At 40.9% G+C, this 26500-nt stretch overlaps 1 protein-coding gene across 2 annotated transcripts in view; it reads right to left on the bottom strand.

Annotated features, from left to right (window-relative positions):
- The window catches only part of mpp1 (MAGUK p55 scaffold protein 1), a 40916-nt gene extending 14760 nt beyond the window's left edge, over positions 1-26156 (bottom strand). Inside the window, exons 1-4 of one of the 2 annotated variants that reach the window (XM_052021124.1) lie at positions 25745-26156; positions 6469-6543; positions 2932-3090; positions 240-318 (exon numbers count right to left, since the gene is read on the bottom strand). In XM_052021124.1, coding sequence (XP_051877084.1) covers positions 240-318; positions 2932-3090; positions 6469-6543; positions 25745-25873 — 442 coding nt within the window. In that variant the 5' untranslated portion in view covers positions 25874-26156. The remainder of the gene's footprint in view (positions 1-239; positions 319-2931; positions 3091-6468; positions 6544-25744) is intronic. The other variant, XM_052021125.1, reaches the window with a different exon arrangement.
- Positions 26157-26500: the final 344 nt, after the last annotated feature.

The following is a 26500-nucleotide window of genomic DNA, read 5'->3' as shown; positions in this document are numbered from 1 at the left end:
GTGGACTGAAATGTGGAGTTAATGTTATAATCAAAACAGTCATCATCTTATTAAATGGCCTACTTCTGCTCCTAGTTCATATGCTCATATGCTGCGTGCACATGGAATTAACACAGCAAGTGGAAAAAAGGAGGGAAAGGAATGAATTTTGAAAGACTTTAGTTTCAATCAAATGTCTCATGATGCGGTGAGAATATAACCAGGATGACAGAATGGCAGAGACTTTGAGGATTTCACACCTTGTCTATGGATCATCCCTCCATGTAGAATCCTTCCAATGACACAGCGCCCCTTGTCATTCAGTTTCAGAGTAATTCCCTGTAGATACAAAAAGTGAAATTAACTATCTCTCCAAATGACACATTCATGAATCTACAAACTCTCATCAAAATGTAGATTAGCGATAATAATTTGGACCAAATTAAAGACTGTTTTTGCATGACGTGTGTGTGTGTGTGTGTGTGTGTGTATGCACATGTCTATGTGTCTGCACATACACATATATATGTGTACATCTGTGTGTGCATGTGTTCGTGAGTACCTGTGCTTCTACCTGTGTGTGAGCATCTGTGCATCCGTACATCACGCTCCATACCATGTTGCAGGAAGGGTTATAATGGATATAGAGGTAATGTGGCAATATCTGGGCTGGACCACAATGTGGAGCATAAGTGGAGACAGCAGGAATCTAACTGGAGGGGATGAGAAGTGGCTTCTTGCTTGAAGCCACTGGGAGGAGACAGTGCTGCTGTTATTAGGATGGCCTATGGTACAGCTGTAGCCAACAGCAGGGCTGAAACTCTTCTACCAGCTAAACTGCAGCCAGGCAGCAGCACTGCACAAGAGGAATGAACCAGGTAAAAGTATGTTGTGGACAGGAACTAAGGAAGTTCCTTAGTAGCTGATATTTTTAGCCAATTTGAAAAGTTTTTATTTTTTTTTGGAAAAATAGATGATTGTATGCTCATACCCAATCTTCCTCCTGGCTCTCACCTCCCTTTCAATCCACACGTTCTTCTGATTTACAAGCCGCAAATGGCATAGGTCCATGCTGTATACTTCCCTATTCTCTGCATCTCAACTTATCCTTTTTGAGATCAGATGCCAAGGGTTGTAGACTGGCTGGGATTAAGATAGTGATGGGGAAGGTATACTGTCACTTGATTCCACCCTCACAGCCTTCAACTAGAATAACAACAAAGCTTTGCCGAATACAAATGCTAGGCCTCCTTCAGCAAGATGGAGTTCAAATTCTCACACCTGCCACTCCGACAGTGTCCTTGCTATTGCCCAACACCAGCCAGCCTGAACCGCCACTGTCCATGAGAAGGTAGTAGGATCTGCAGTCAAGCCTTCTGAACTTAGAGTTGTCAAGGCCCAGTCTCTAAGGTGATCAGCACTCCTGTGCACTAAAAGGCAACTCTCTTCCACCAGCCATGTTACAAGCCATGGGGTGGAACTGGACAAGAATATTGAGAGAGACAAAGGGATACGGAAGTGGGACCTAAGAAAATGTACAAGGCTGATTTGCTGATGTTTTTCAGCTTTTTGACATGTGTTCATTTATAAATTTGTTCTGGAATTTGTGATGGCTTCTCCTTATGCTTAGGAGCCAAGCAAATGATGGTTAGTGAAGAAGGAAACGGGGCTTGTGACTGTGATGAATTAGGGTTGTGTTACTGTTATTGCACTCTAGTGAGTTCTTTAGTGACATCTGGGAAAGTGTCTAAGTTGCCCCCTCCCTTCCTCTTCCGCTATTACTCCTCTGGGGGAGTTCCTTTCTGATGAACTTTCAGCTGTGCAGAATTGAGGGAGGCACTGAGTGAAGAGCTGAGCTCCTAGTTAGCAGTGCTGATGTCCAATCATTGTTATGTACTGACTGATGTGATGATCTGCCCAATCTTCATACTTTTGATGTATGTTCACTGTGTACCCACTAATGCCCTCACCAACACAGGGCAACGGCTACCTCAATCTTTTGTTGAACATCTTAACAGCAACAATTCCATTTACATCAAACCTTTATCATAGCACAATTGAGTGTCTTAAGTTGAACCATAGTCGGAATGAGTAGGGAAGGGGTTGAAAGCACTGATGGAGAAATACATTTTAGGAACATCTTGAAATTGTAGTAAAATGAAGGAATTTAAGGAGGAAATTCCAAAATATCTGTGCAGGATTGTGAAAATTTTGCCGCTAACACCAGAGCTAAGAGAGGAGAGAATTGAACCAGAGTTGGAAGAGCAAATCATGAGGTTAAACTTCAGGTCTAGAGGATTGAAAGGATTGAAGAGAAGAGCTAGGATTTTAAATTGATGAGCTGGGTAGCAATAATCCATTGGAAGCTTCCAAAAAGAGGGATAGCGGAATAGCACATGGGTGTCTTGTTCTGAATGAGTCAGAGTTAATAGAGGGGAAGAATTCACTAACATAAAATACCTTTCACAATCCCAGGATTGTGATTTGCAGGAAGTAAATATTTTGGGTGGAGGGTAGAAGTTCAGCCAGAAAAGCAGCAGGAATTTGGAGGTGATTAAAGAGTGGAGGTTATTTGTAGCAGCTGTGGAGATGAGGTAAAATTTGTAGATAATGACACTTTAGTACTGGAGATAATAATCATAGTAACAGATGGGATGTGAATTGGGAAGCTCAGCTCTTAGTCAACCAGGTTATTATGCATTCCAAGGTGAACAGAAAGGACTTGGGATTGGCTGCTAAGGCAGGAATAGTTGTGGGGGCTGAACATATTGTCTCTGGAGTACACTGCAAGCAGTTTGGAGCATCCACAATAACTTTGTACAAAATCTGAAAGCATAGTGACAATTGAAGGGAACGTCTTATTTCCCTTCTGTATAAAAGTGTGGGTAAGATTTTGAAGCATTTTATGCGAGAGCAGTATAAATTGTTTTTCTTCCCAGAAAGTTGACATACCATGGGTTCATTTGTACTTTTCTGGAAGGTGATCATTTGGATTTTCTTCATGTTCTGTGTCTCGTGTTCTTTACTGTTACCATTCATGTAAGGGGAAGAGTTGGTACTGCCATTGCTGTAGACTTCCTGGGCAGCACCAGGGCTGGTTAACATGTATCCCTAAGAACAAGACATAAATAAGTTAGACAAATTAACAACGGAACTGGGCTCTCACATGGAAAAGGTGCCTTGTTTTCTCCCAGAGAGGAAAGTAATGAAGTCAAACAGCCTAAAATAGGTAGCCCATTTTTCCTGGATAAATTCAATTGAAACACGACAAGGTATTTCTTTCTCATGCGTACATTTCCTCTCTCTGAATGTTATATTTTTTGGCTCAAGTTGTTACCTGAATGCATCAGTTCTATTTACTTATATATAAATTTGAATGTGTAATAGGACGATAAGTTTATTAACAGATTTTTCTTACCAAATTGTATAGGTTCAAGGCTTCATTCTGACCAAGCAACAACACTAAAAATTATATTGCTTAGCATTTTTATTCAGTGGGTCTGTTCCCAAGAAGTATGTTCATTAGTGGAAACCTATTCCTTCATAATTGCTATTACTAATCTTCAAAGTAATAGAAAAAAAGTGCCTGTGGAATTTGAATGAGTTACAAACAAGTTTCCAGCTTCAAACTTTGATTTATCCTGTTTTCAACTTACTTGCCCTTTAGTACATACACCAATAGGAGGCCCTGCTCAAATGAGGATGGTTTATTAATTGGCTGTAACCCTGAGAAAATTTTCCAGGCATTATTGATAAAAAAAGGTTCAACCTGATTTGATTTTATAGATGGGCTGAGGTCAATCCACACTGGACAGGTGCAGTGATTCAGGGGAATCACTCCTAGTTCTGGAAATTACTCTGGAAAAGCAGGCAAGTAGAGTTGAAGGTTCTCTTCCCCCTTTCCTGTAGATCTTCCCTGTGAGGTAACCTGAATCTCAAAGAACACCAATCATAGCCCAATACAATTTTGAAGCCACTGTTTCCAAACAAAGATTACAAAAAGGGAACAATTCAAGACACATCAAACTTCAGAAATAAATGTTGAGGATAGTAGTGGAGAAACTGTGCGTATTCAAGTGACACTCATTCGTCTTCTGCATTACAGCAGTGTTAACACATTTATTTTACATAGTAAAGTGCTTCCACTGATATAAAAGACAACTGAATATCAACAATGTGAAGCTTTTGCTTCTAGTATCAGGTTCATATGGAAACATTCTAATTTTGTATTTAGTATGTTGTATAAAATACTGCAAATAGCATGTAATAATGCAGCAGTGCTGCGCATTAGAGCCAAACATTCACTTGTAGCTTCAGATTGCTGTATCTTCAGGAAGTAATCGCCCCTGCTTACACTTTAGACTAGTGCAATGTGGATTTTTATAAACTAGGAGTAAATTCAGTTGTTTTCTGTTGGATTTTTTAGATGTCACATAATGAAAATTCAGCAAATGTCCTGTTAAGGCAATCCAAAGGGTCAAGGTCACTGTTACAACCCCCTATGCTTCCCAGACCATAAGTCCATCATCTAGTGCAGCCGTCAAAATCAGAGCTTCATGCAGATTATCATTTACATGTTAACTACAGGGTGGCTTGTTACTCTGACCATCTCTGAATGAAGCCCCAGTACTGAAGTCTGACATTCATTAAACAACCACAATGAGTTTTCAGGTTTAAACTGAATATTCTGATGAAGAAATTTTAGCTTCTTTCCACAAATATCAGATGACTGATTTTACAAAATCCTATTTTTCTTTCTTCTTTTCATTTTCTTGATACGTGCTGGGATTATTATGTGGATATTAATGTAGCTATGTTTCATACGTTGTCAATGGGTTACTACACCTGGGAAGAGTTGAAAGGGTTGGAAGTAATTCCAAACTCCATTAGTGTACATAAAAATGTGTAGTAGGGTTCAATCAATGGCTGATTCTACACTCCTTTCTACCTCCCACAATCCCCTCCCCACCCCTCTGACCCCAAACCATCCAATTACTTCCAATACCACCCAAGAGGCTCTGAGGCCAATTGGAGAACTCTAGTGGCTTCTACAGCTGGGATGAACCAGTTTTGTTTGAACTGGGACCTGTCCAGTATTAGAGATAAGTTACTTACTTGGCTGTGCATTTACCCAATAAACCAATGGGTATTTAAGAACAGTTGTGAAAGATTCCTCTTTTACTTGCTAGTGGAAATAATTAGTTAAGCTATTTAATCAAAATCTTGTATCTTTCAGAGTTTTGTGTTTGTCAGAGGGAAGAGCTTGCTTTTCATGGGCATCATGAGCAGCCATCCTCAAATAAGGTCTGATTATCAAGCCACCACTGTAAAGTTTGATTCAAATTTCTTCTCTGAATTTGTGTCCCAGTAACAGTAACATTGCAAGCTAATCACAATCAAATTCCATTAGAGTGTAAGAATATTTTTGATTTGGATTTGGTTTGTTGCCTGTGGTTTACATGACAGTCTGATAGCCTGCATCAAGAGGTCAGTAAAGGGCACCTTTGCACCATCCAGACTCTGGGTTTGAAACAGCTACTGCATCAACTCTCTTTAGCAAGTAAGTCTCTCCAGGCTCCTGAGAAGAGACACAAAGTGGTTCCAGCAGCTAATGAGCCATCTATTGCACTACCAGTAAGGTCAGCATAAATCCCTCCCACATAAACCCATCATAGGTGATGATCAGCAATTCACCACCATAAGTGGTGCAGATAATTTTTTTCTTCTCCTTTTCCTGAAAGCACAGACTCACCTTTGGATGTTATATAGGCTCAGATTGCCCTCCAATTTCATGCCTGGTCCCCTTGTGTAAGCCTGGACAGAATGTGCCAGCAGGCATTTTTTCTTCCATGGGTGTCTTCAGCATAGTCTATCCTCAGCCTCACTTAGCATGAACTTTTTGTTCCGGTTTTCAGCAACGGTCACTAAACGGAGACTGGAGCAGAATCCACGGCAGTAATCTTGACCTAACCTGCATCATTGGAAGTTTTGGGAATTGGATCGGTCACCCATTTTACATGCTAATTGATTTTGCATTCCATCGAAATAAATGGGACAAGGGGTAAAATGCGTACGGGTTAGGAAGTTGTGGGTATGCTGTGTTGGTGCTGGAAGTGTGGCGACACTTGAGGGCTGGCCCCAGAACATTCTACGCAAAGATGCATTTCACTGTGTGCTTCGATGTACATGTGACTAATAAAGAAATCTTATTTTATCTTATCTTACCTGTTGTGATCTCATCAGTCTTCCTATTGGTGGGGTTGGATTAAAATTAGCCCCTCCCCTTGGATAAATTCCCCCTCATTAAACTAAGGGTGCCAAACTCAATTTTCATGCCCTACCTGCTGCCTTTCTGGGATCAACTAATTCTGAGGAGTTTGTGAAACCACAGACTAATCGAGCTGTGCAGACTGAACAATCCAAAATACCAGGTACTGTCAGGTAAACCACTCATGATTTGTGATAAAGTCTTCAGTGAAATGTAAAAACCTCTTTATTGTGTACTCCATTACTCAGAATGTAGCTGATGTTTGAGGCCATTGTAATGTCGATCTTCTCAAAGAACTGAAAAGAACCAAAAAGATGTCATTTGTTAAAAAAACATCACTTTGCTGCATTATCACACGTGTGCCAAGCTGCTCACACTGACAGTTCAACAGCTGCTCCTCTTCTTACTCTGATATATGCTGGAAAAAGGCTTTGGTAGCCAAACAACAGCCCATTGACCAATGCAGCACCTACAGTGGGGTACCATGCAGCAATGAATTCCGAGGAACCTTGCATACAACTTAGCCTGACCTCACTGCTACAGTCTAGTGGATAACAGCACAAGAGATGAGACCTATAAGATACTGATGTACTTACACAGAAAACAGTATTCTTTAAAATGAGATGGTTAAAGTTTTCCCACTTTGTGAATAAAGCTCAATGTGGGTCCAGTGCATTGTTATTTTGATTCACAGTTACAAAGGTGACAACTTTCATTCTATGGTTTTAAAGCAGTCCCTTGTGCAGTAGTTTGCTGCATGTGCTAGTCTGTAGTTTCTTCACAGCTGCGACTGTCAATGCCAAGCTATGGCTTAATGCCAAAGTTGTATTTTATACAACTACAAAATATAACGCCGTAGATGTATTTTACTTTTGCTTTGAATGCCATTTGCTTTGTCCAGTGACTTGTGAGGGAAAGTGGATCCAAGATGGTGTGACCAAATTAATTGCAGGTTTTGGATATTAATTCCTCTGGTGGGGGAGTTTGAAACAAGGGACTGCAATCTTAGAACATGTAGCTCAGAGATTTAGGCATACACGCACACTCATTGGGGGTATTGGGAATCTGGAACCATCTCTGTCAAAGATCAATGAAATTTTCAAGATTCAGCTCAATGGATTTGTATCAGGTAGAGCATCAAGGGACACATATTAAAGGCAGATAAATGGGGCTGAGGTACAGAATGACAGAATATTCAGTTGGGAGGGTTGCATATTCCTGCATTTTAATGAATCAATGCCCTTAAGAAAGAGGGAAACATCTTGGTGGGACAGAGCTAGAAAATCAATTGCAATAGTCATTGATTTTCTATTTGTTCCTACAAAATAAATAACTCAGCAATTGGAAAACAACCTTTAATTATTATACCTTGTGGGAAAGGTGTTTGTTCCTTGATATGGGTGGTGCTATATGTGATAATGATTGAAAGAAAAGCTGACTAAGATGATGCTGGTGTAATAGTACAGTTAGAAAGAAAAATCCTATCATACCAATGGTTTCAATTATCAAAATCATTATCAACATTCCAATTTTGTAATTTCAGCTAAAGAACTTAAGCTAGAGGCTAGTTTACTCTCTAACATTGCTGACTGCAACTTTGTAGCCATTATCCTACATGGAGTTGACTGCATTGCAAACTAGGATACGCTGAAACTCTCAGTTAAAACATGGTTTAAAGGTTTACTGCAGTATTAAATAGCAATCTAACATGACAGCACTCTGCCAGCATGGAGGAAGAAAAACTCCGCTTCAACATGCAGAATCCACAGGGCGCTTAATTGATATTAATGGCAACACACAGTCTATTTACCTGAAATAATTAATAGTGTAAAGCCCTGGTACATGATTTCAAATAATCCTCATTTACTCCTGATCGTCATACTCCTTGAACAGCTAGACGGATAAAAATGCTCAGTATTATCAATGGTCACCTTAACCTGAGTAAATAGTCAACCCAGCTTCCCTCTCCCTATGAATGTGCATGTTTGGACATTGAATGAAGCAAAGTTGGTTCTTGTCCTGGATATTCTGATTATTCTCACTGTGGTCATTAGAATGAGAAATGAGAGGACTATCAGTGACCATAAGGAGACTAAGAATAGACAAGGAGAGGCAAGAAGTGGAAAAAGGTAAAGATAGCTCCAGAATTCAGTGAATGTTCTCTTATATTCTTGATTGCTAACGTATGTTATGGAGCCCTGTTGTTCGAATGGGGTAAACAATATAATTTTCTTTGGTTATTATGGCAATTACTGGCATGTGTTCATTATTCAGTCAAATGACATCAGGAATGATAAAGAGAACCTTTACATCCCACGATGACTGGAACTAACTACTTGCTTTCTGAAACCTACATCTGATGTTTCCTCTCAAAATGGTGCATCTACCTAGACTGTGCTTTTTCTTTACTAAAGCCCCAGTATCATTCTCACAGCTTTCTACCCTGTATGCACCATCCTCTGCGCAAGCAGTGCATCTCATACTGCAGTAGTGCAATTTTGTTTTTGTCTTCTGCCTTTGTGAAATTGCCAGGTTAGTGCCAAGATGCAGTAATTATGAACATTTTGGCAATTTAAGGCTTACTCAACAATAGCCATCTGAGAGGACAGATCTTTTCAGTTTGTGCTAGCACTGAATCCGGACATCACGAGTGAATGACAACTGTTCTAGTTATTCATTCTCCTGTAAAAGTACATACCTAACCTTCTCACTTATATCATCAGTAGAAACTGATCATTCTTCAGGATTGTATTTCCTGTGGTAAGGCACAAAACTGTACAACCTTTGTTAGTGAGGATGACAAATTTTATAATCATCTCCTAACTTCAACAGTATTTAACACAGTTACTAATTCTCCATGTGTTGTTGTATTTGAAGGGTTTATGTGATCTGGACTAGATTGGACATACTTCAGAGCTATTGATACAAATTCTGTTTAGACCATTATGTTCTCAGCACTTTCTCCTTTATATATCTGTTTCACTAACCAGACAGCCATGTTCAATGGGAGAGTATTGTCCATAATACCCACGCAGTGAAAGACCTTTCAGCTTTCCAGCAACCACAAACAGAGACTTCAGTACGCATTTCATAATTATACTGGGTTAGATAAAGTATTTTTCCAATCAATTTTAGTATGTATTAAAATATACTGGAAGAATAGGCTGCATTTTCCTTACATTGTAGATAATATTAACGTTACTTCATTTTTCCGGCTTTAGAAATATTATAGATTTTTTCTTCCTTTATTTAATAGTTGGTGTTCCAGTTCCAGCTTTGGCATTCATTTACAAAAGGTCTTCTACATGGAGGTTCAAATCCCAAAACCCCCAGCGTGAAATTATCTTTGACATTAATAACATCATTGATAACCTTATACTACCAGAAAAGCAATGTCAGAAAGGTACATTGAACTTCAGAATAACATGATGCAAAATTACCAATTTACTGTTAGCCACTGTTCAAAATGTGGGGTGAGTGAATCTGGTAGGTCAGACATGTTACAGCCAGAGCGAAGTTGATGGGAAAGGTGATGGAAGCGGAGACCTTTTGCAGTAGCATCAAGTAAGGTCAACCCTCATTGGTGATGATCTGTCACTACAGCTGCACCTCTCCAGAGAACTGCTGAATGTTTCATACACATTTGTGACTTTTAAATTGAGAAAAGAGTTTGAGAACTGATTGTTGTAGTGCATCCTGCACATCTGATCATGATGTTGCTGTGACTAGTCTAGTTATGCTTCTGGTTACTGGATTATCACAGGACATCAGTAAGGGGAAACTCAACCTACAGTGCCTCTATTTAGAAAGCCCAGCATCACATATGATTTATTAAATACTTGGATACTGCCCTGAGAAGCTCCTTTAGTCTGTGCTGGTGCTGCAACCATTACTGTGAAATTCCAGTAAAATTCAGGTAAAATTCAAATTTTTTGTCTCCTATGAACCTTAATTTTACAGTGGGTCCTTGGTTCTACACAAGGTTGAATCCTGAAGGCAGTTATTTTTCTTTCCTGTCGGCAATTCAACTTTCTGATATTAACTATCTAAATTCCATGAACAACTTAGCTGGTGCTGAATTATAGTGAGCAGATGATCTGGGGTGAAAGTGAATATATCATAAGTGAAAGCAATATATAATAGGGAAAGAAATTAAACTGAGGAATGTGATCCTGAAATACTCAGAAGGAATTTTTTAATAAAAAGGAATTTAATGCAAAAACATTAGCCCATTTGTAATTATATCATTTTTTTACGTTGTAAAATATTCCAAGGTACTTCACAAGACTGTTACTACGCTTAATTTGAAACCACATCACAAAAGAAGACATTCAGAAAAATGGTTAAATGCTTGCTCAAAGAAGTAAGATTTGAGTACCATTTGGAAGGAGAATGAGAGGTAGAGAGGGTAAGGATTGGAATTCTCATGCTGGGGATTTTGGTATCTCAATAATGACAGAATTAAACTTGGGAAAGATCAGGAGGCCAGAACTGGGGGAACACAGATATCTTGGAGAGTTTTGGCTGGGGCAAATTGCAGAGATATGGAGACGCAAGTTCGTGGAAGATGTTAAAACAAGAACGAGAATTTTGAATTTGAGATGTTGCTTAACTGAGAGCGAGTGCAGGTAGTAAGTACAAGGATGATGGATGAATGGGGCCTGTTCTGAGTTACATTGTGGGCAGTTGGGTTTTGAAAGTTTATGGAAGGAAGGACAAGTGGCCATAGGTACATTGAAATACTCACAACAAAAGCATGGATGAGGATGTCAGCAGAAGCTGCAGGAGTAGAGTTGAGTGCTGTTATAGATTTGGAAACACGAGATCTTGATAAAGTTGTGGATCTGCATTACGATGCTCATTTTTAGTATCAAGCACAACAACAAGATTTGTAACCTCTGTTCAGTTTCAGTCAGTCCCTGGGACACAGATGGAGGTTGATGACTAGGGAACATAGATCCTAATATTTTAATTTCTGTTCAGCCAGCGAGGCATGTTGGACAAACAGATTGACAATTTAGAGACAATGGACGGGGCCCAGGGATGTTACCTTGAAGCAGCGGCCTTGACCACAGCCATTTAGTTATGTTTTTATTTTAATTAGTTGTTGTACATTAAGACAGAGCAATGGAAAGGAACCCTACAATAATGAAAATCAAGGGGACGCAGGCAACACAATACAACATAATGAAACTGAACAAAATCTATCCCCTCCCTAAATGTGAAACAGATATTCTGCAGTGCTTTTTCTATTGCACAATATTGATTGTTATGCTTAAACATGCAATGGGAGCTGCTAGGAACTGCAAAAGTCCCCTGCCTTGAGTGTTATTGAGCTGAAACAATGTTAAGTACACATCCAGTTGCTGACTCCACATCATGGCCCTTATCTCACTGTTGTAAATACCTTAGTAGCTGCTGACTACAAAATTACTTCTGAGAAACTAACCAATGGTTAAGAAGGTGCATTAGCAGTACAAAGTTCATAGCACCTAGCCTAGCTAAATTATTGTAAGAATTCATGGGTCAGCGCATTTTAACTCTAAGTAGCAAAGTTCACATTAAACTTGATTACGTTGCCTGATAAAAATGAATAAACATTTTAATTAGGCTTACAAAAAGGCAAGATGCAATCACAGCACAAAGAGACCTATGATATCTGAACTATGCACTAAATGAACTGCAACTCAGCATTTTTCGGGCAGGGACTGAGATAAAGGAAGGAATTTACAGTAAATCTGAAGATCCTGTACACCCCAAATAAAACATCATATATTTTCATCATAATAAAATCTATGACCTTTGTTTTAAGTCTTTTCACAAATATGCACCTCCCCAGTTGTCCTTGCTGAGGAATCCAATTGATACTGGTCCACAGGCCTGGGCAATTCTCCAATGCTTTGAACAAGTCCCCTTCTTCAAGTGTGCTTCTAGAGGACAAATATTGATGTGGTATCAAATACAGGCATTGAGGACTGTGGTCGGGTATTACCATTGAGCTCAGTTGCATCGTCACACTTTGTCCACACGTATGCCGTTTTCAGAGTTGTCAACTAGTAACAATGAACAGAAGGAATCCTAACAGAGGGCTCCTTAAGCACAGGAGCACTGAGGATAGCTGTTTTCCTCTTCACAAAAAAGTTCATCAGGAAACAAACCAGTGCCTTCACTAATCAGTACATTATGTTGCCCAATAGCAAAGTTCATCTCTGAGTTAATCTTCTTGCTTGAGATAAATGAATAAGCACTTAAATTAGTTATATTAAACACAAAGGCATACCACAACACAAACAAAAACCTGTAATGCCTGAGCAAACATTAAATGAACTGTATATATACGTTGTGGTCTCACCATTTGTACTTCTGAATACTAAATCATGCCATGTATTTCTCTATTGGGGCTATTTGGCTTACATTTTCAATGATTGTGATAAAGGCACTGTAGGATTATTGAGCTTGATATTGTAAGAAATGTCCGCCTTGGGCAGATTGGTGCTCATGTTTTCAAGCTCTAATGTGTCCATTCTATCTCCAATGTTTTCTCCCCTTCCCCTTGCCCCCACTCCACACTCCAACTTACCCCTCTATCAAGTTTTCCATCTTGCCTATACTGTTGTGAATCCTTTCTCACTGCCACATCTACACTGCATTAGGGATCACAGCTGAAGTTGTGCAACTAATATGTAGTTTAACCATTTCAGTGTGATCAGCCAGGTTGTCATCAATGAAACATAGTCATTAGAAAAAAAACACTAGTTCCCAGTGACTTTTTGGTATTGGTATTGGTTCTTAAAAACTATGTCAGAACATTAAAGCACACATAGCAAGTTTGAAATAACTTGTTCTATTATTTCTACCCTGTGATTAATGAAATAAAAACATCTTCCCTGATAAGCAATATAACAACCAGAAAGCCAAATATACTGTAAGTACTGAAATCTGCACTTACTCGGAAGGGTAGCACACAGAATAATAATCAGAACATAAACTGAATACACAATGGTTGATTGCAATTCTGATTTCTGACTCACTAATGAAGAAGCACATTAAGGAAAAGTGAATGTATTAATTAGTTGAAGCTTGAGGAGCTTTAAGAGCTTGCATTTTATAGGAAAGAATGAGGAAGTTGAGGAGTTCAACATTATTGAAGTACTGGGGAAGAATAAATTAGAGAGTGAAAATGTAAAGAGACTTCAGGTGGGATGCAGAGTGGAAGAAGATAGTGCGGTAGTCCAGTAGTTTGTGGTCCCACAGAGCTAAAAAATGAAGCTCAATTCAAGTCTCTAAGAATTCTAGAGCAGCCATTTCACTCCTGCAGCCATCACGGAAAACTTCATATCACCAGAGGCCAAAAGGCATTGCATATTCTCATGTGCTATCTAGGAGCTAGGCCAGGAGGTTGGTGGGGAGAGAAATCTTAGGCCTAGCTTTGACCATGCAAGATAAAAAGGCCTACTGGGTGGTCTACAACCAAGATTGGGCCTAAGTTGGTGAGGATGGGTGGTGGTGGCATTCTCCCTCATGGGTCTCAGCCAATCAGGGTGTGGTCTTGAATCTCAGCTGATTTTAGGGGGATGGGGCAGAAGTGGTGCCTGGAATGAGATCAGGTTGTTGGTGGGGGTTTGTGGCTAATGGATCAAAGGCAAGTGGAGTCCCAGTCCCAGCCTACCCTATGAAGAGTTTTTTGACGCAGGAGTGCTCAATGATGGCCATTCCTGGGAGAAGAATGCTCAAAAAAAAATAGAAACCTTCCCAAGCTTGGTTAACAATGGTTTAAATTGAATTCTTAATGGGTTCAGAGTTGCTGAATTGCTTGGCAGGGAGAAGAAAACTGAGACTCCCTAAGGCAGAACTTTAACAATGGAAGAGAAATAAAAAGCACTTTTAGGAAGTTGGATAGGTTACCATACATTCCTGTATCCCCTATTGACCAGTCAAAGCCTGGTTCATTTACATGTTGTCAAACAGAGCCTTATTGACCAAAGGCCCCACTGATTAATATACACTATTAATGAAAATAAAGAACAATTGAGTACTTTGTAACTAAATGAATATGGAACAAAACAGGATTCCTTGCTTCAATCTTACTTCAACCAACAAATGATATATAATTTGCTGTTTCACAGCCTGTCTCCAATTTATTTAATACAACAGCATGTCTATATATGACGCCACTAATGTAGTTAAACATCCCATGACATTTCACTCAAGTGCAATTGGATAAAAAGTTGACTCTGAGCCAAATAAGGAATTATAGGAGTAATAGTAAAAGCAGTAAGTGTAAAGAAGAGAGGTGGAAAGGCAGAGAGGTTTTGAGAATGGGCTGGATCGTCCAATTGGATGTCTGCCAATGGGTCCCCCGAGAGTTTGTAGCCACACAAAAAAATGGAAAAATATTAAAAAATGGGTCTTTTATTGTTTGGCTAAAATACTGCTTTGTGGGCTGGTATTTTAAACAAATAATTATATTTAGATTTCCTTGCAACAAAGGAAACTATTTTGGCCCATTGAGTTCAGGCCAGCCCACAAAGCCATCCCATTTCACCAGTAATTTTCCCTGTTTAACCTATTCTTCCCACATTCTCATCAACTCCCCCCAGATTCTACTCACCTACACAGTAGGAGCAATTTTTAGTGCTCACCTATCCTATTCACTGGCAACTTTAGGATGTGGGAGGAATTTGGAGCACCTGGAGGAGATCCACAAGGTCACAGAAAGAATGTACAAACTCCACACAGGCAGTGCATAGTTGTTAATCAAAGTCACTCCTCCACTACCCCAGGAATCCTGATCTGTGCCAGAGGCCTTGGGAAAGGCTGGGACATCACTCAGTCACAGGCATCTCACCATTCAGTCATCTGGTTGCACCAAAACATCTTGGTGGAGCTATAATCAATGAATGGCCCAGGCTGCCTGCTGACACAGTAAGTGGGAGATTCCACCTCCCCTTGCTCACCTACAGCATGGTGCGATGAGGGGCTGGTTTCACCAGCCAGCCAGAGATTGGAAGGAGACCAGTTCAGTGATCTGCAAGTCACTCTACCGATTGGAGCGCTCCAGAAAGGCTGAAGGTTTCCTTGAGGGTCTGTGTGAAGTCAACTGTTCCTCTTGGGAACCAGAAGCCTTTGGAAAGGCTGGGACATCACTCAGTCACAGGCATCTCACCATTCAGTGATAGAGGGTGGTAGAGGAGTGCATGGTTTCCTGAAAGCTGAGATACCACAAGCAGCAGTTAAACTGTTCCCGGTTCCACTCTATGAGCCAAAGTTAAATGAGTGTCCCATTTCTTGAAGGCAGAACTCTCACATGAAATCCTATCCTAGAAATAGCAACAAGAAGTATATGCAGAGTTAAGACTCTCCCTTTTTTTAGGTTTTAATCCCAAACCACCTCTCCTGACCTCCTCCCACCTGTTATGGCATACTTACATGGAGGAAAATCATTTGCATTCAACTATTATTCCAGTGTTTTCTTTCCTAATGTTGTTGATTTATTACAAGTAATTGTGAATTAGGTGTGAACATTCCTCCCAAGGGTCATGTTCAGAGTGCTTTTTCTGAAGGTGACATCAAAGATAAAGTGGGATTATCGATAGAAGATGCTAGGGATAAAAAAGTACAAAGTAGGAGTAAAAAGATTTTCCTGGGATTGTCAGGATGTAGATCACGATATTTCAGGGACTTTAGGTGCATGCAATTACTAATTATCCTTCATTCACTGTACAGCACTCAAAGGGAAGTAAGAGGTTTAGAACAGAGGCCAAGTCTGGGTAGTTGAGGAAGAGAGCGGGCTGATGCTCACATGCTCATTTGGGACCTGGAGGAGAGTTTTGACTATTGGAACTTCAGGGGTTGGAGGATGGAGCAAATGGTTTTGGCCAGGGGAACTCTGATATAGACCTGTTGAGGAAAGTTGGTGGCAGCCAACCAAGAATCAGCAAACAACGTGCTGGAGGAACTCAGCGGATCATGCAGCATCTGTGGGAGGAAAGATTCTGCATGCCCTGCTGAGTTCCTCCAGCACATTGTTTGTTGCTTCAGATTCCATCATCTGCAGTCTCTTGTGTCTACAAGAATCAGCAAATTTTGGGGAGAACGTGTTGAGTTCAGGGCCTCAGTCAGTAAACTCAGGAGGTCAGAAATTGGGGTACTGCCCGAATTAGAAAAGGGTCTACAGGGACTTCGGTCAATCAGTGGCAGGGAGATGAAGGGAGGGTGGTTGGGGGCTCTGTGGGCTGAAGTGGGTAGTGCCAAAAGTTAGTGGGATCCCAGTCCAGGGCAGCCCTATTCATTGACCTGAAAGTGACTGTCAGTAGTCAGTCCTTGGAACAATGTAATCTTATTTTCCCAATAATGTTCACATTTTGTCCAGGATTGATGGGGAATGCCATAACATGATACACATCTTAGGCAGAAATCACATCAGATACGCAAGTGTGAATTGTGCTGGAAAATGTCTGGTCTGTTTCCAAGGTGACACGGAATAACCCAGATATTGTCATCATTGCATTTCACTCCAGGAAATATTTTCTTTCAGCTGCTTGGTGCTACTGTGAGCAGCACTACAAATCTCATCGAGTCATGGAGAGAAACAGCATGGATAAAGCCCGTCAGCCCACCGAGCTCGTGCTGACCATCAACCACCCATGTTTTTTAATCCCGCCACATCTCATCAACTTGCCCCAGGTTCTACCACAGACCTACACATTAGGGGCAATTTGCAGTGGTCAATTAACCTAACAATCAGCACACCTCTGGGACATGTGAGAAAACTGGAGCATCCGGAGAAAACACATGTGGTCACAGGGAGAATGAACAAACTCCACGCGGAGAGCAGCGGAAGTTAGGAATGGACCCAGGTCTCTGGTGCTGTGACATAGCAGCTGTATTAGCAGTACTATTGTGCCATCACTATTTTGAGGTATCTGTTCTTTGCTCCTTCTTCACAGCGAGTTCCATTTCAGCAAGATGTCCTGACAACTGAGATCTATACAGACCTCCATCTCTACTTGATTTATCTCTGCAATGATAGCTCTGTGACAAAAAATAAATACTTGTGTTTAGTTTTGACTCAACAGCTATTTGTATAAATTCATTCAAAATACACAAGGAGCTGAAAAGCCAGTTGTGTATCTCTCAGCCCAGATCAATACAGTTTTTGCAAAAATGGTGTGAAATGACCTTTGGGATCCACAAAGAGAAGTAAAGTCACATTCAACAGACACATTGTGTGAGCTGTATGGTTATATAATTAACATGCTGTTGTTACTGAATCCAACTGTGAGTTATTCAGATCCACTCTTTTTGGCAGAATATATGAGAATCAGAGTTCAACTGAATCAACTTGAAATTTGAGCATTTGAAATTACAAGAATTAAATCTAGATGGGAAAAAGCTGTAGATAAATATTAATTCAAAAGATTAGTAATGTTGCTTTGGGCTTATGAGTTCATAAATGGGGTAGTGTAGTGCTGTTTTAAACACCACATGATCCAGAATTAACTTTATCCAGAGTAGATCATGTTAGGTAACATTTCCAGGTGACATTGCACCAATCACAAAATTGGACCATGCACTTATGTTTGTGATCTGTGTTCATGCACTTGACATCAGGTATCTGCCTAATGCTGTTATTTATCCACAAAGTACAATTTTGCCTGTGTTGGAACTTCTAGAAAATGATGTTATTGAACGGCCACAAAAGTCAAGGGGCACAATGTGCAGCATTCTTCATTGAAGTCCCATTTAAAAGGACATTCTGCTGCCAGGATACTTAAAAACCCAATTGGAGGTTGTCATGTCCTTCCACAGTCTGTGCCCAAACTAACACTGAGTGCCTTTTGGAGAATGTGAAAATAATGTCATATTTGTAATGTCCATAAGAAAATAATGTCATATTTGTGGGACCTAGCATTTAAAAAAAGCAGGACAAATCCAATCTGGTCCAATCAGCCTGCTCTCAATTATTAGCAAAGTAATAACGACACCGACACTGCTATTGAGCGGCACTTACTCACCAATAACCTGCTTACTGCCACCCAGTTTGCCAGGGCTACTGTGCTCCAGCCTTGGTCAAATCATGGACCTAAGAGCTGAATTCCAGCGGTGAGGTGAGAGTAATGTTCCTTGACGTCAGGGCAGCATCTACCAGATGCAGCATCAGGGAGCTATGATAAAGCGCAAGTCAGTGGAAATCAAGTGGAAAATATTCCAATGGTTGGAGTCATAGCTTGCAAAAAGGTAGATGGTTCTGGTTGTTAGAAATCAATGAAACCAACCCAACAAATTCACTGTAGTGGTACCTCAGGGCGGTGACCTGGGCCCAACTATCTTCAGCTGATTCATCAATGATTTTCCTTCCATTCTTAGTTCAGAAGAGGGGAAGTTCATTGAGGTTTGCACAATTTTTAAACCCATTCAAACATAAACTCAGCTGGACCAGCCACATAAACACCATGGTGACAAGTGCAGGTCAGGGGGTGATTTACCTCTTGATTCCCCAAAGTCTTTCCCACCATCCGCATGGGTGAATACTCTCCACCTGCCTGGATAATGGGTCTACAAAAAGAACAACACCAACCAGGCCAAAGCAGTTGACTTCATGGGCACCCCAACCACCACCCTAAACCTTCATTCCCCCCCCCACCACCAGCACACAGTAGCTGCAGTGTGTACTATCTTCAAAATGTACTGCGGTCACCCATCACAGCTACTTCTGTCAAACAGATGACCTCTGTCACCAAAGAGGACAAGGGCAGCAGATGTATGAATATGCCACCACCTGCGGGTTCCCCTCCAAGTTGTCCCTCTGATTGGAAATATATCGCAGGTCATTTACATATCCTGGGCCTAAATCTTGTAACACCCTACCCAACAGTACTGTGGGAGTACCTTCACCACAAGAACTGAAGCAGTTCAAGGAGGATACTCACCACCCTGCACTCATGGACAACTGCAGGTGTTCAATAATTGTCGGCCTTGTCAGCAGGGCCCAGATCCTGAAGAATGAATAAACTAATAAAAGTTCAGTAATCAAGATGGGTTGGTTGTGGTAGGTGAATCCGGGAACCCTGGTGAGGGAGGCACAGAAATGCACAAGAGTGAAGACCCTCTCCTCCATGACAACCTGTGTGTTTCTGGTATCCGGCAGTCATGGGGGTTGTACCTTTAAAGGCGGAAAATCTTTTCCAAGTGCTGCACAACCTGGTGGTGGAAGGCTTATTACAGCTCCCTTCAGGACTGCTCGTCTCACAATTCAACACGTATTTTGAGGTAGATACCACACTAAGGCTGTTGCACCCTGGTTTTTAACCAGTTTCACAACATTGCAGGTACTGAGCCTCACAGTGTTCTTCTTGAATGTCTTGGGCTATCAATTGTGCCTTTTAACAAATTGTGGGTTACTCCTGCACTACATATCTTCACAGCTGATATGTGAACTCATTGCAGCCTGGGCAGTCATTACAGCAAATTAAATGGCAATAGAGTTTTGCCAGGTCATTGTCAGGGTTGAGAATATCCAGTTATGATAAGGGAAACAATGAGCCAAATGGCCTGCTTTTCTGTTGAAATTTCTCCAGTCCTGTGTGTGAGCTGTGACGTAAACTTCAGACTGCAAAGAAATCACCATCTGCTACAGACATGCATTCTATTAGGTGTCAGTAAATGGTGAACAGGAACCAATTTCTTCTCACTAGAAAGATGGACACTGAGTTTATTTGCAGTACCTACAGCGTTGATAAGCTAAATCTGAACTTGAGCCCTTTGAAGTCTATGTGATTCAGCTTCTCACTGGATGAGTTCATTGAACCATTGGGCAAGTGAGGGCTACAGTTCTTGCAGTTATTTGAGAAGGAGTATTTGGGATGGCACTGAGAACCTTGAACAAATGTTAGAAGCACAGAGTAACTCAGCATAAATAACTGGAGAGGTGCATCACCTCAGAAACTACCTGCCCGCTGTCCTATCTATGGAAGTATCTGTGACTCCCACAGTGGGCTCATCAGCTACTTCAGAACCCATAAAATCAGAGTGTAAGCCTCAATCCAAAGGGAAACATTAAGAAGAAGAAAATAAAGTGAACTGCCATTCCCTTTGCTTGCCTGTTACTTGGGGACCTTCTGTGTGTAGTGGTTAATTAAATCCATAATTAAGTCAACTGCCTATATTACAGACTGCCTGTGCAGAGATGGCAGGCTACTGCATTCCACCTGCCTCCAGCACATGAGCGAAAAGATGTTTTGAGAAGGATCTGCCCTTCTGGATTGTGGTGAATTTGGGCTTTTCCAACAATTGTAAGTTTATACATTGGGATTGACTACCATTCTCATCTTTGTCTGTTGCCATCTAAGAATAGCGGAAATCAGTCAGTTCATTGACAAAACTGCACATAAACTGAAAGTTAGACTGGCATTGTTCAATCTATTCATTTTGAACTGATATGAAAGCTGTAGAGGATTGAAAACCAAGATGAGATTTGATAGAGGTATTTAAAATCACTTATAATCCAGATAGATGAATAAAGAGAAACTATTTTGTGTGGCTGAAGGGTCGATAACTAGAGAGCACAGATTTATGATGATTGTCAAAGGAAACAGATGCAACATAAAAAATACCTTTTCTATGCCTTGAATGGTTGGATTCTGAATGTACCTGACAGGGTTATGGATCAAGGTACAATATTAGGTTTCAAATACATGGAGGAAGAAGATTTGTAGGAATATGGGGAAGGAATTGGAGAGTGAAACTAGCTGGGTTGAACTTCAAAAGAGCAACATTCTTAATGGGCTAAATTCTGTGCTGTGTTATTCTATGATTTTATGACTCCACAGAAGTAAATTAATTATGTGCTTCCAGGCCTTTCATGACATGATTTTTAAAAAATTCATTAAAATCTCAAAGCAAAGCACAAGGTGTGAACTGTGTACCATGGTTTAGAGTTTTAGTTCAAGATTTCATCAGAACCAATTTCAACTCATTGACCTCTGAGCTAAGTCCAGACAACTGGAAACACAATCTGCAGCAAACATGAACACACCACAATCTAAGGGCATTTAATGGTCCCCATCATCAAACCATCTCCACTTCTTTCTGATCCAGCTCATGCTGACATCAGCACTGAAATAGAATCTAATTCAAAGAAGCTGGGATACCAGATAGATATTGGCAATCCACAACATGTGAACCACATAATGGGATCTATTCTGAACTTAACCTCATTGTAATCCCTAATGTGTTTTAATTTGGATAAACAAGCGAAGGGTTTGATACGGATAAGCACAGGATAAATCAGCTACCGGGATTTGAAATGTTTTTACGTTTGGTGTTTCTCTGGGTTCTGTGTGGAGAAGACTGATATTCATAAGTTGGCTGCCTACAAACTTACCTCCCTTATCCTGCCAGCAGAATGTTCAGGGTAAGAAAGCTAGTTTTAGCAACACATCTCATGGAGTTAGCTCAAACCCCAAACCAGGGAATGGTCAAGATTGACAGTGATCTATAGCTTGCTGTTGGAGAGAGTGGAGGAAGGGATGATTGCAGACTGATTTCTGCATCAAATCCACATACATCAACATTTGCAACTGCAGTAACTTCTCCAGAGACAGTGGAGATCCAGCATTTCACTACCAATCACCGCACATGCCTGGAACTCAGGCTTCTGGCACTCAGAACCCAAAGACTGACACACTTGGCAGGGCTACATTAGATTGATCTGTGTCTCCAGAAAAACACTGACCCAATGCAATGAAAACATTAAATCATTTTGGGCACTACCAAGCTGACAAGGATCTTAGGATGGATTTCCCATCATTAACACCTGTCAATAAACATTGCATGTTAGTGAGGAAATCTTATGGAAGGAGTACATCCCAGTAGCAGAACTTGACTGGTTTCCTTTTCGTTCAAATCAGTTGGGGGAAATACACTACTGGATGGGTACACATCCTCAGCCAGGGGAGGTAGCTGATAAAAAAAGAGACAACAATAAAGAATTGAACAAAAGCTGTCATGAAATATGAGGAAAATAGCAGAAAATACTGCTACTTACTGTTCAGTGCAGTTGTACTGGCACTACATTGATCTGTAGCAGTCTATTGTAGTACATGGTGGAGATCCTGCATTAATCTGGTCAGCAACACAAATTGGGAAGAACAATCCAAAATTTGGTTTAATAACGTGATCTATATTGACGTCTTTCCCAATCATGACTTTGCTTTACTCTGACAATTTTAAATGCAGCAAAAGATACCTCAAGACTTTTCATAGGACGTTATCAAACAAAAAAAATAATGCTAAGCTATGGGGTGAAATAGGACGGGTGACCAAAGACATAGGGTTTGACGGGCACAGTAAGAGGGGAGAGGCAGAAAAGTGGAGAGGTTTTGGGAGGGAATTCCTTCAGAGCTCTGGCAGCTGAAGGCAGAGTTGCCAATGACGGGGAGTTAAATCAGGGACGTGCCAATGTTCAGGTTTGGAAGAGTCCAAGTGAGCAGCTAATCCACACTGTGAAGTACAGCTGACAGTGTAAAAGCAGTGAAGTAGCAAGAGTGATATGTGTGATTTCCATGAGCATCAAAGACCACAAAGTGTGAGGTCCTGTAGCCAGTGTTCTGTTTGATGTAGTCCTGGACATACAGACAGGGAAGGGCACATATGTGATGCAGGTCAGGGATCATTAAATTATCATGGCTGCAAATGGCTTTTCTGTCCCTGAGTTATGTTTGGGCAGAAATCAGGAAGAATCCTTGATTCAGATTTCTATTGAGAGACTTGTGCTGAAAAATGTACCTGTGTGGATGTCAGGTGAGGAAAGGTCACTAAAATATAATGATTCCAGGGAAGGAAGTCCATTGGAACTTCCTAGCTTCAATATATTAGCAGAGAAAATTAGGATAAACTGAGGGAGATCCATACAGGCTCCTGGTTAAACAGTATTGGTTTAGAATTCTCCTGGAATTCTAATTCCTCAAGATAATGCAAGGAATTAAAGGGCTGAAGGAGATTACAGAGTCAAGGCAGGGATAGACCATGGATATATACTGATTCGATTGGCTAGCTGCTTATTCTGTACTTTTTAAAGTTTAAGCATTTCCAAACATAAATTTTTGCAGAATAATATTTTCCAGGGATGAACAGATGTTATCTAAGTCCTGGGATGGACCAAGGCTAAAGGATATGCATCCAATGCACGTTTACTGCATGTGCCTCAGTGAAGGTGACTCCATTTATGTTCATCTCTATCAGTCATTCCTCACTTTTTTTTACTGTCTAATCACTCTGTTGATTTGGATCTCTGTTAAATTTCCCTGCCTTATCAGTGATAATTCCGCAGGCTCAAATATTGTGAATGGAACCCACAGAATTGTGCTATGCAGTTCCTATCACCACAATCAGGTCTACCCTAGAGGTGAAACCATTAGAGAAAACTTGCACATCAGAACATCATAAAGACCTTCACTACAACAGTAACTGCACTTTCAAGATGAAGTACCTTGGAAGTGCAGTTACTGTTGTGATATTGAGAAACACAGCAGCTGATCTGTACACAGTAGGATCCCACAAACAGCAAAAGGATAAATGTCCATTTAATTTTGTTTTTCACATTGATGTTGGTTGATATATGACTGGTAACCAGGAGAATTCACATTTTGTTTGAATAATGTCATTGGATCTTCTATGATCACTTAAGGTGATTAGCTTAATGACCCATCCAAAAGATAACTTTCAGTCATACATTGAAGTTTCAAGCATACATTTGTGTTGTTCGCTGGAGTGGAGCTCAAATCCACAACCTCCTCTCATAAAGGTGAGTGTCCTATTAATGAGTGTGGGCTAATACCATTCCTTTATTTCAATGCAGGGTTTCAAGACATCTTTCAGCATTGAATTCTTCCTGATGTCACACAGAGTTAAAGAAATAGGCCTAGAAATTCTACGTTGCATAGAATTTAAATGTGTTCTAAAATGGTGCTGTGCAGGCAGTCAACACTGATACCTTGCAGGGGTGCAGGGAAAGGATTTCCTTAAGTACACAACCTGCAAGAAGTTGTGGTGGTAAGCAATGCAAATCCTGATGCTTGGACATGGTTAAGTACAAGAAGATTACATACTTAAAAAGATCGGATGAGAAGCTTAAAGTTACAAGAGGGATCTCTTGCAATGGTGGGAGCTCCTACTGCAGCAGTTCTCAATGTTCCCGTACAGTCGTAGAGAGGTATGGCATGGAAACAGGCTCTTCAGCCAACTGAGCCCACACTGACCATCAAGCACCCATATTTACACTGATCCAACCCTAACATTTTATTTTGCCCCCATTCCCATCAACAGCCCCCGATATTCTACCACTCACCTACAGCAATTTATAGTAGCTAATTAACCAACGAACTCGCATGTTGGGAAACCAAAGCACCTGAAGGAAACCCAGCCAGTCACTGGGAGAACTCCAAAGTTTGTATGTTCTCTAAGAGCTAGTGCTGGACTCCCCAGCAGTGGCTCAGGTAACCACTCTTTAACCTGCCCTTTAACTTACAATCGAGCCAACTTACTTACTTCTGGTTACAGTTGCTTTTCCATTCAAGGTCCGTGTATTTACTTCAATATCTTTGTACACTTCAACCTCACAATAGCAACATATTGTACCTTGCACACTGTACACCCAGTGGCTTCTGGCATCGGCACCTCAGATGCAATGGTGTTCCACTTTATAACTTCACAATGTGTGCTTGCATAAAGTATTGTAGTCCCTCATGTTTCACAATTAATTCTCAGCTTCAAAATTTTCACCTTCAGCATATAAACCATGCATTACAGTAGAATTTCCAGCCCATATGTTGTTCTACCAGGGCTGGAATGAGGAGGTGGTTGGGTAGGGGGCAGTACATGTAAATCAATTCTGCCCTCACACATACACCCTATGATTTTAAGTACAAATACTGACTACCCTTTGGGAAGGGAGACCATTCTTGAAAGATTCCTTTGAAATGAATAAACACCATTCTCGAAACAGAAACAAACAGCAATAATCACCATATTTGAGTGTGCTTGTTCCTGCTGGTAGTGATTGCCTCTCAACCATATCAGTACAAGCAGGATTTACTGTTGTTAGTCCAGATTACAGGAGGAATTGATTGATATTTCCTGCAGGACTCTTTCAGAATACAAACAGCTTTCTATTGAGCAGCTCACAGGCTCCAATAGTACGGGCGACACTTCCACAATATTTTGATGATGTAGTCTATTATTAGGCACGAGGAGTTGAACAGCTGAGCAGAGAACCAGCCAGCCATTGGGAATGATAAGCACAGTGCAGCAGCTGTGGTCAGCTGAAAACAGGAGTTCTGTACACATCATCTCTAACACAGCAGCAGGGAGGGAAATGGGCAGGAAGCAGGCTCTCTCGATTCACCATGGGGAACAATAGGAACTAACACAGCAATAGGACTGGGAGCTGCTGGAGAGAGGGATGAATACAGGGGCTGCGAGACTGATTACACTTACCTCAGGCTTGCCTTTGCTCTGCAGTAGCTGCTCCAGATACAGATCAGACAGTGGGGTCCGGCAACTATTGATACTCTCGAAGGCAGCAAAGGGTCCAAGGGGCTCACTCTTGTTGGACTTCAGAGTCATGGTGATTAAGCTGTCAGTCCTCGTTGTTCTTTCAAAGGAATCCCCTGTTAAGGCTGGAGCAGCAGTGGACCCTGTTGCTGTGTCAGGCTGGAAGGAGGAAAGAGAACCGGGCGTGTGGAGCTGGGAGATAAATCCCTTCCTGAAAACACAGGAGTCTAAAGTGCAGCTCAGATGACAGGCTGGAAAGAATGTGATAGGCACAATAAATCCTCAGTCACGCCTGATCCAGTCATGAGCATCTGTGAGTGATTATTGCTGTTTCCTCTTGATCAGTGCGGTGTGACTGTGTGTGTGTGTGAGCGTGTGTGTGTGTGTGTTGTGTGCACGCATGCTGATAGTATACTCTGGATTGCACCAACCTCCTGAATAGGGAACGCTTTGTCAAAACAAGAGCAGATTAAGGATTTATTTGAACAGAATAGTGATAAAGCACTAGGAGGTCTCTGTCAGCATCATAACATGAGAAAAGCAAAGCAACTGACATCTTTGAGGTATTCCTGCCTTTATAAATCAACAGACCACCTGAAACAAATTAAATTACTGCTATAAAAGACTCTTGCAAGCAATCCAAGTACTGGCATAAGTGTCTTACTAGGTCTGCAATAATAAGGTTATCAAATGGATTGA

Source organism: Pristis pectinata, chromosome 8 (assembly GCF_009764475.1).
Source record: "Pristis pectinata isolate sPriPec2 chromosome 8, sPriPec2.1.pri, whole genome shotgun sequence".
Lineage (NCBI taxonomy): Eukaryota > Metazoa > Chordata > Chondrichthyes > Rhinopristiformes > Pristidae > Pristis > Pristis pectinata.
Note: the sequence above shows the minus strand (reverse complement) of the source record. Positions and strands in the feature narration are given on the sequence as shown.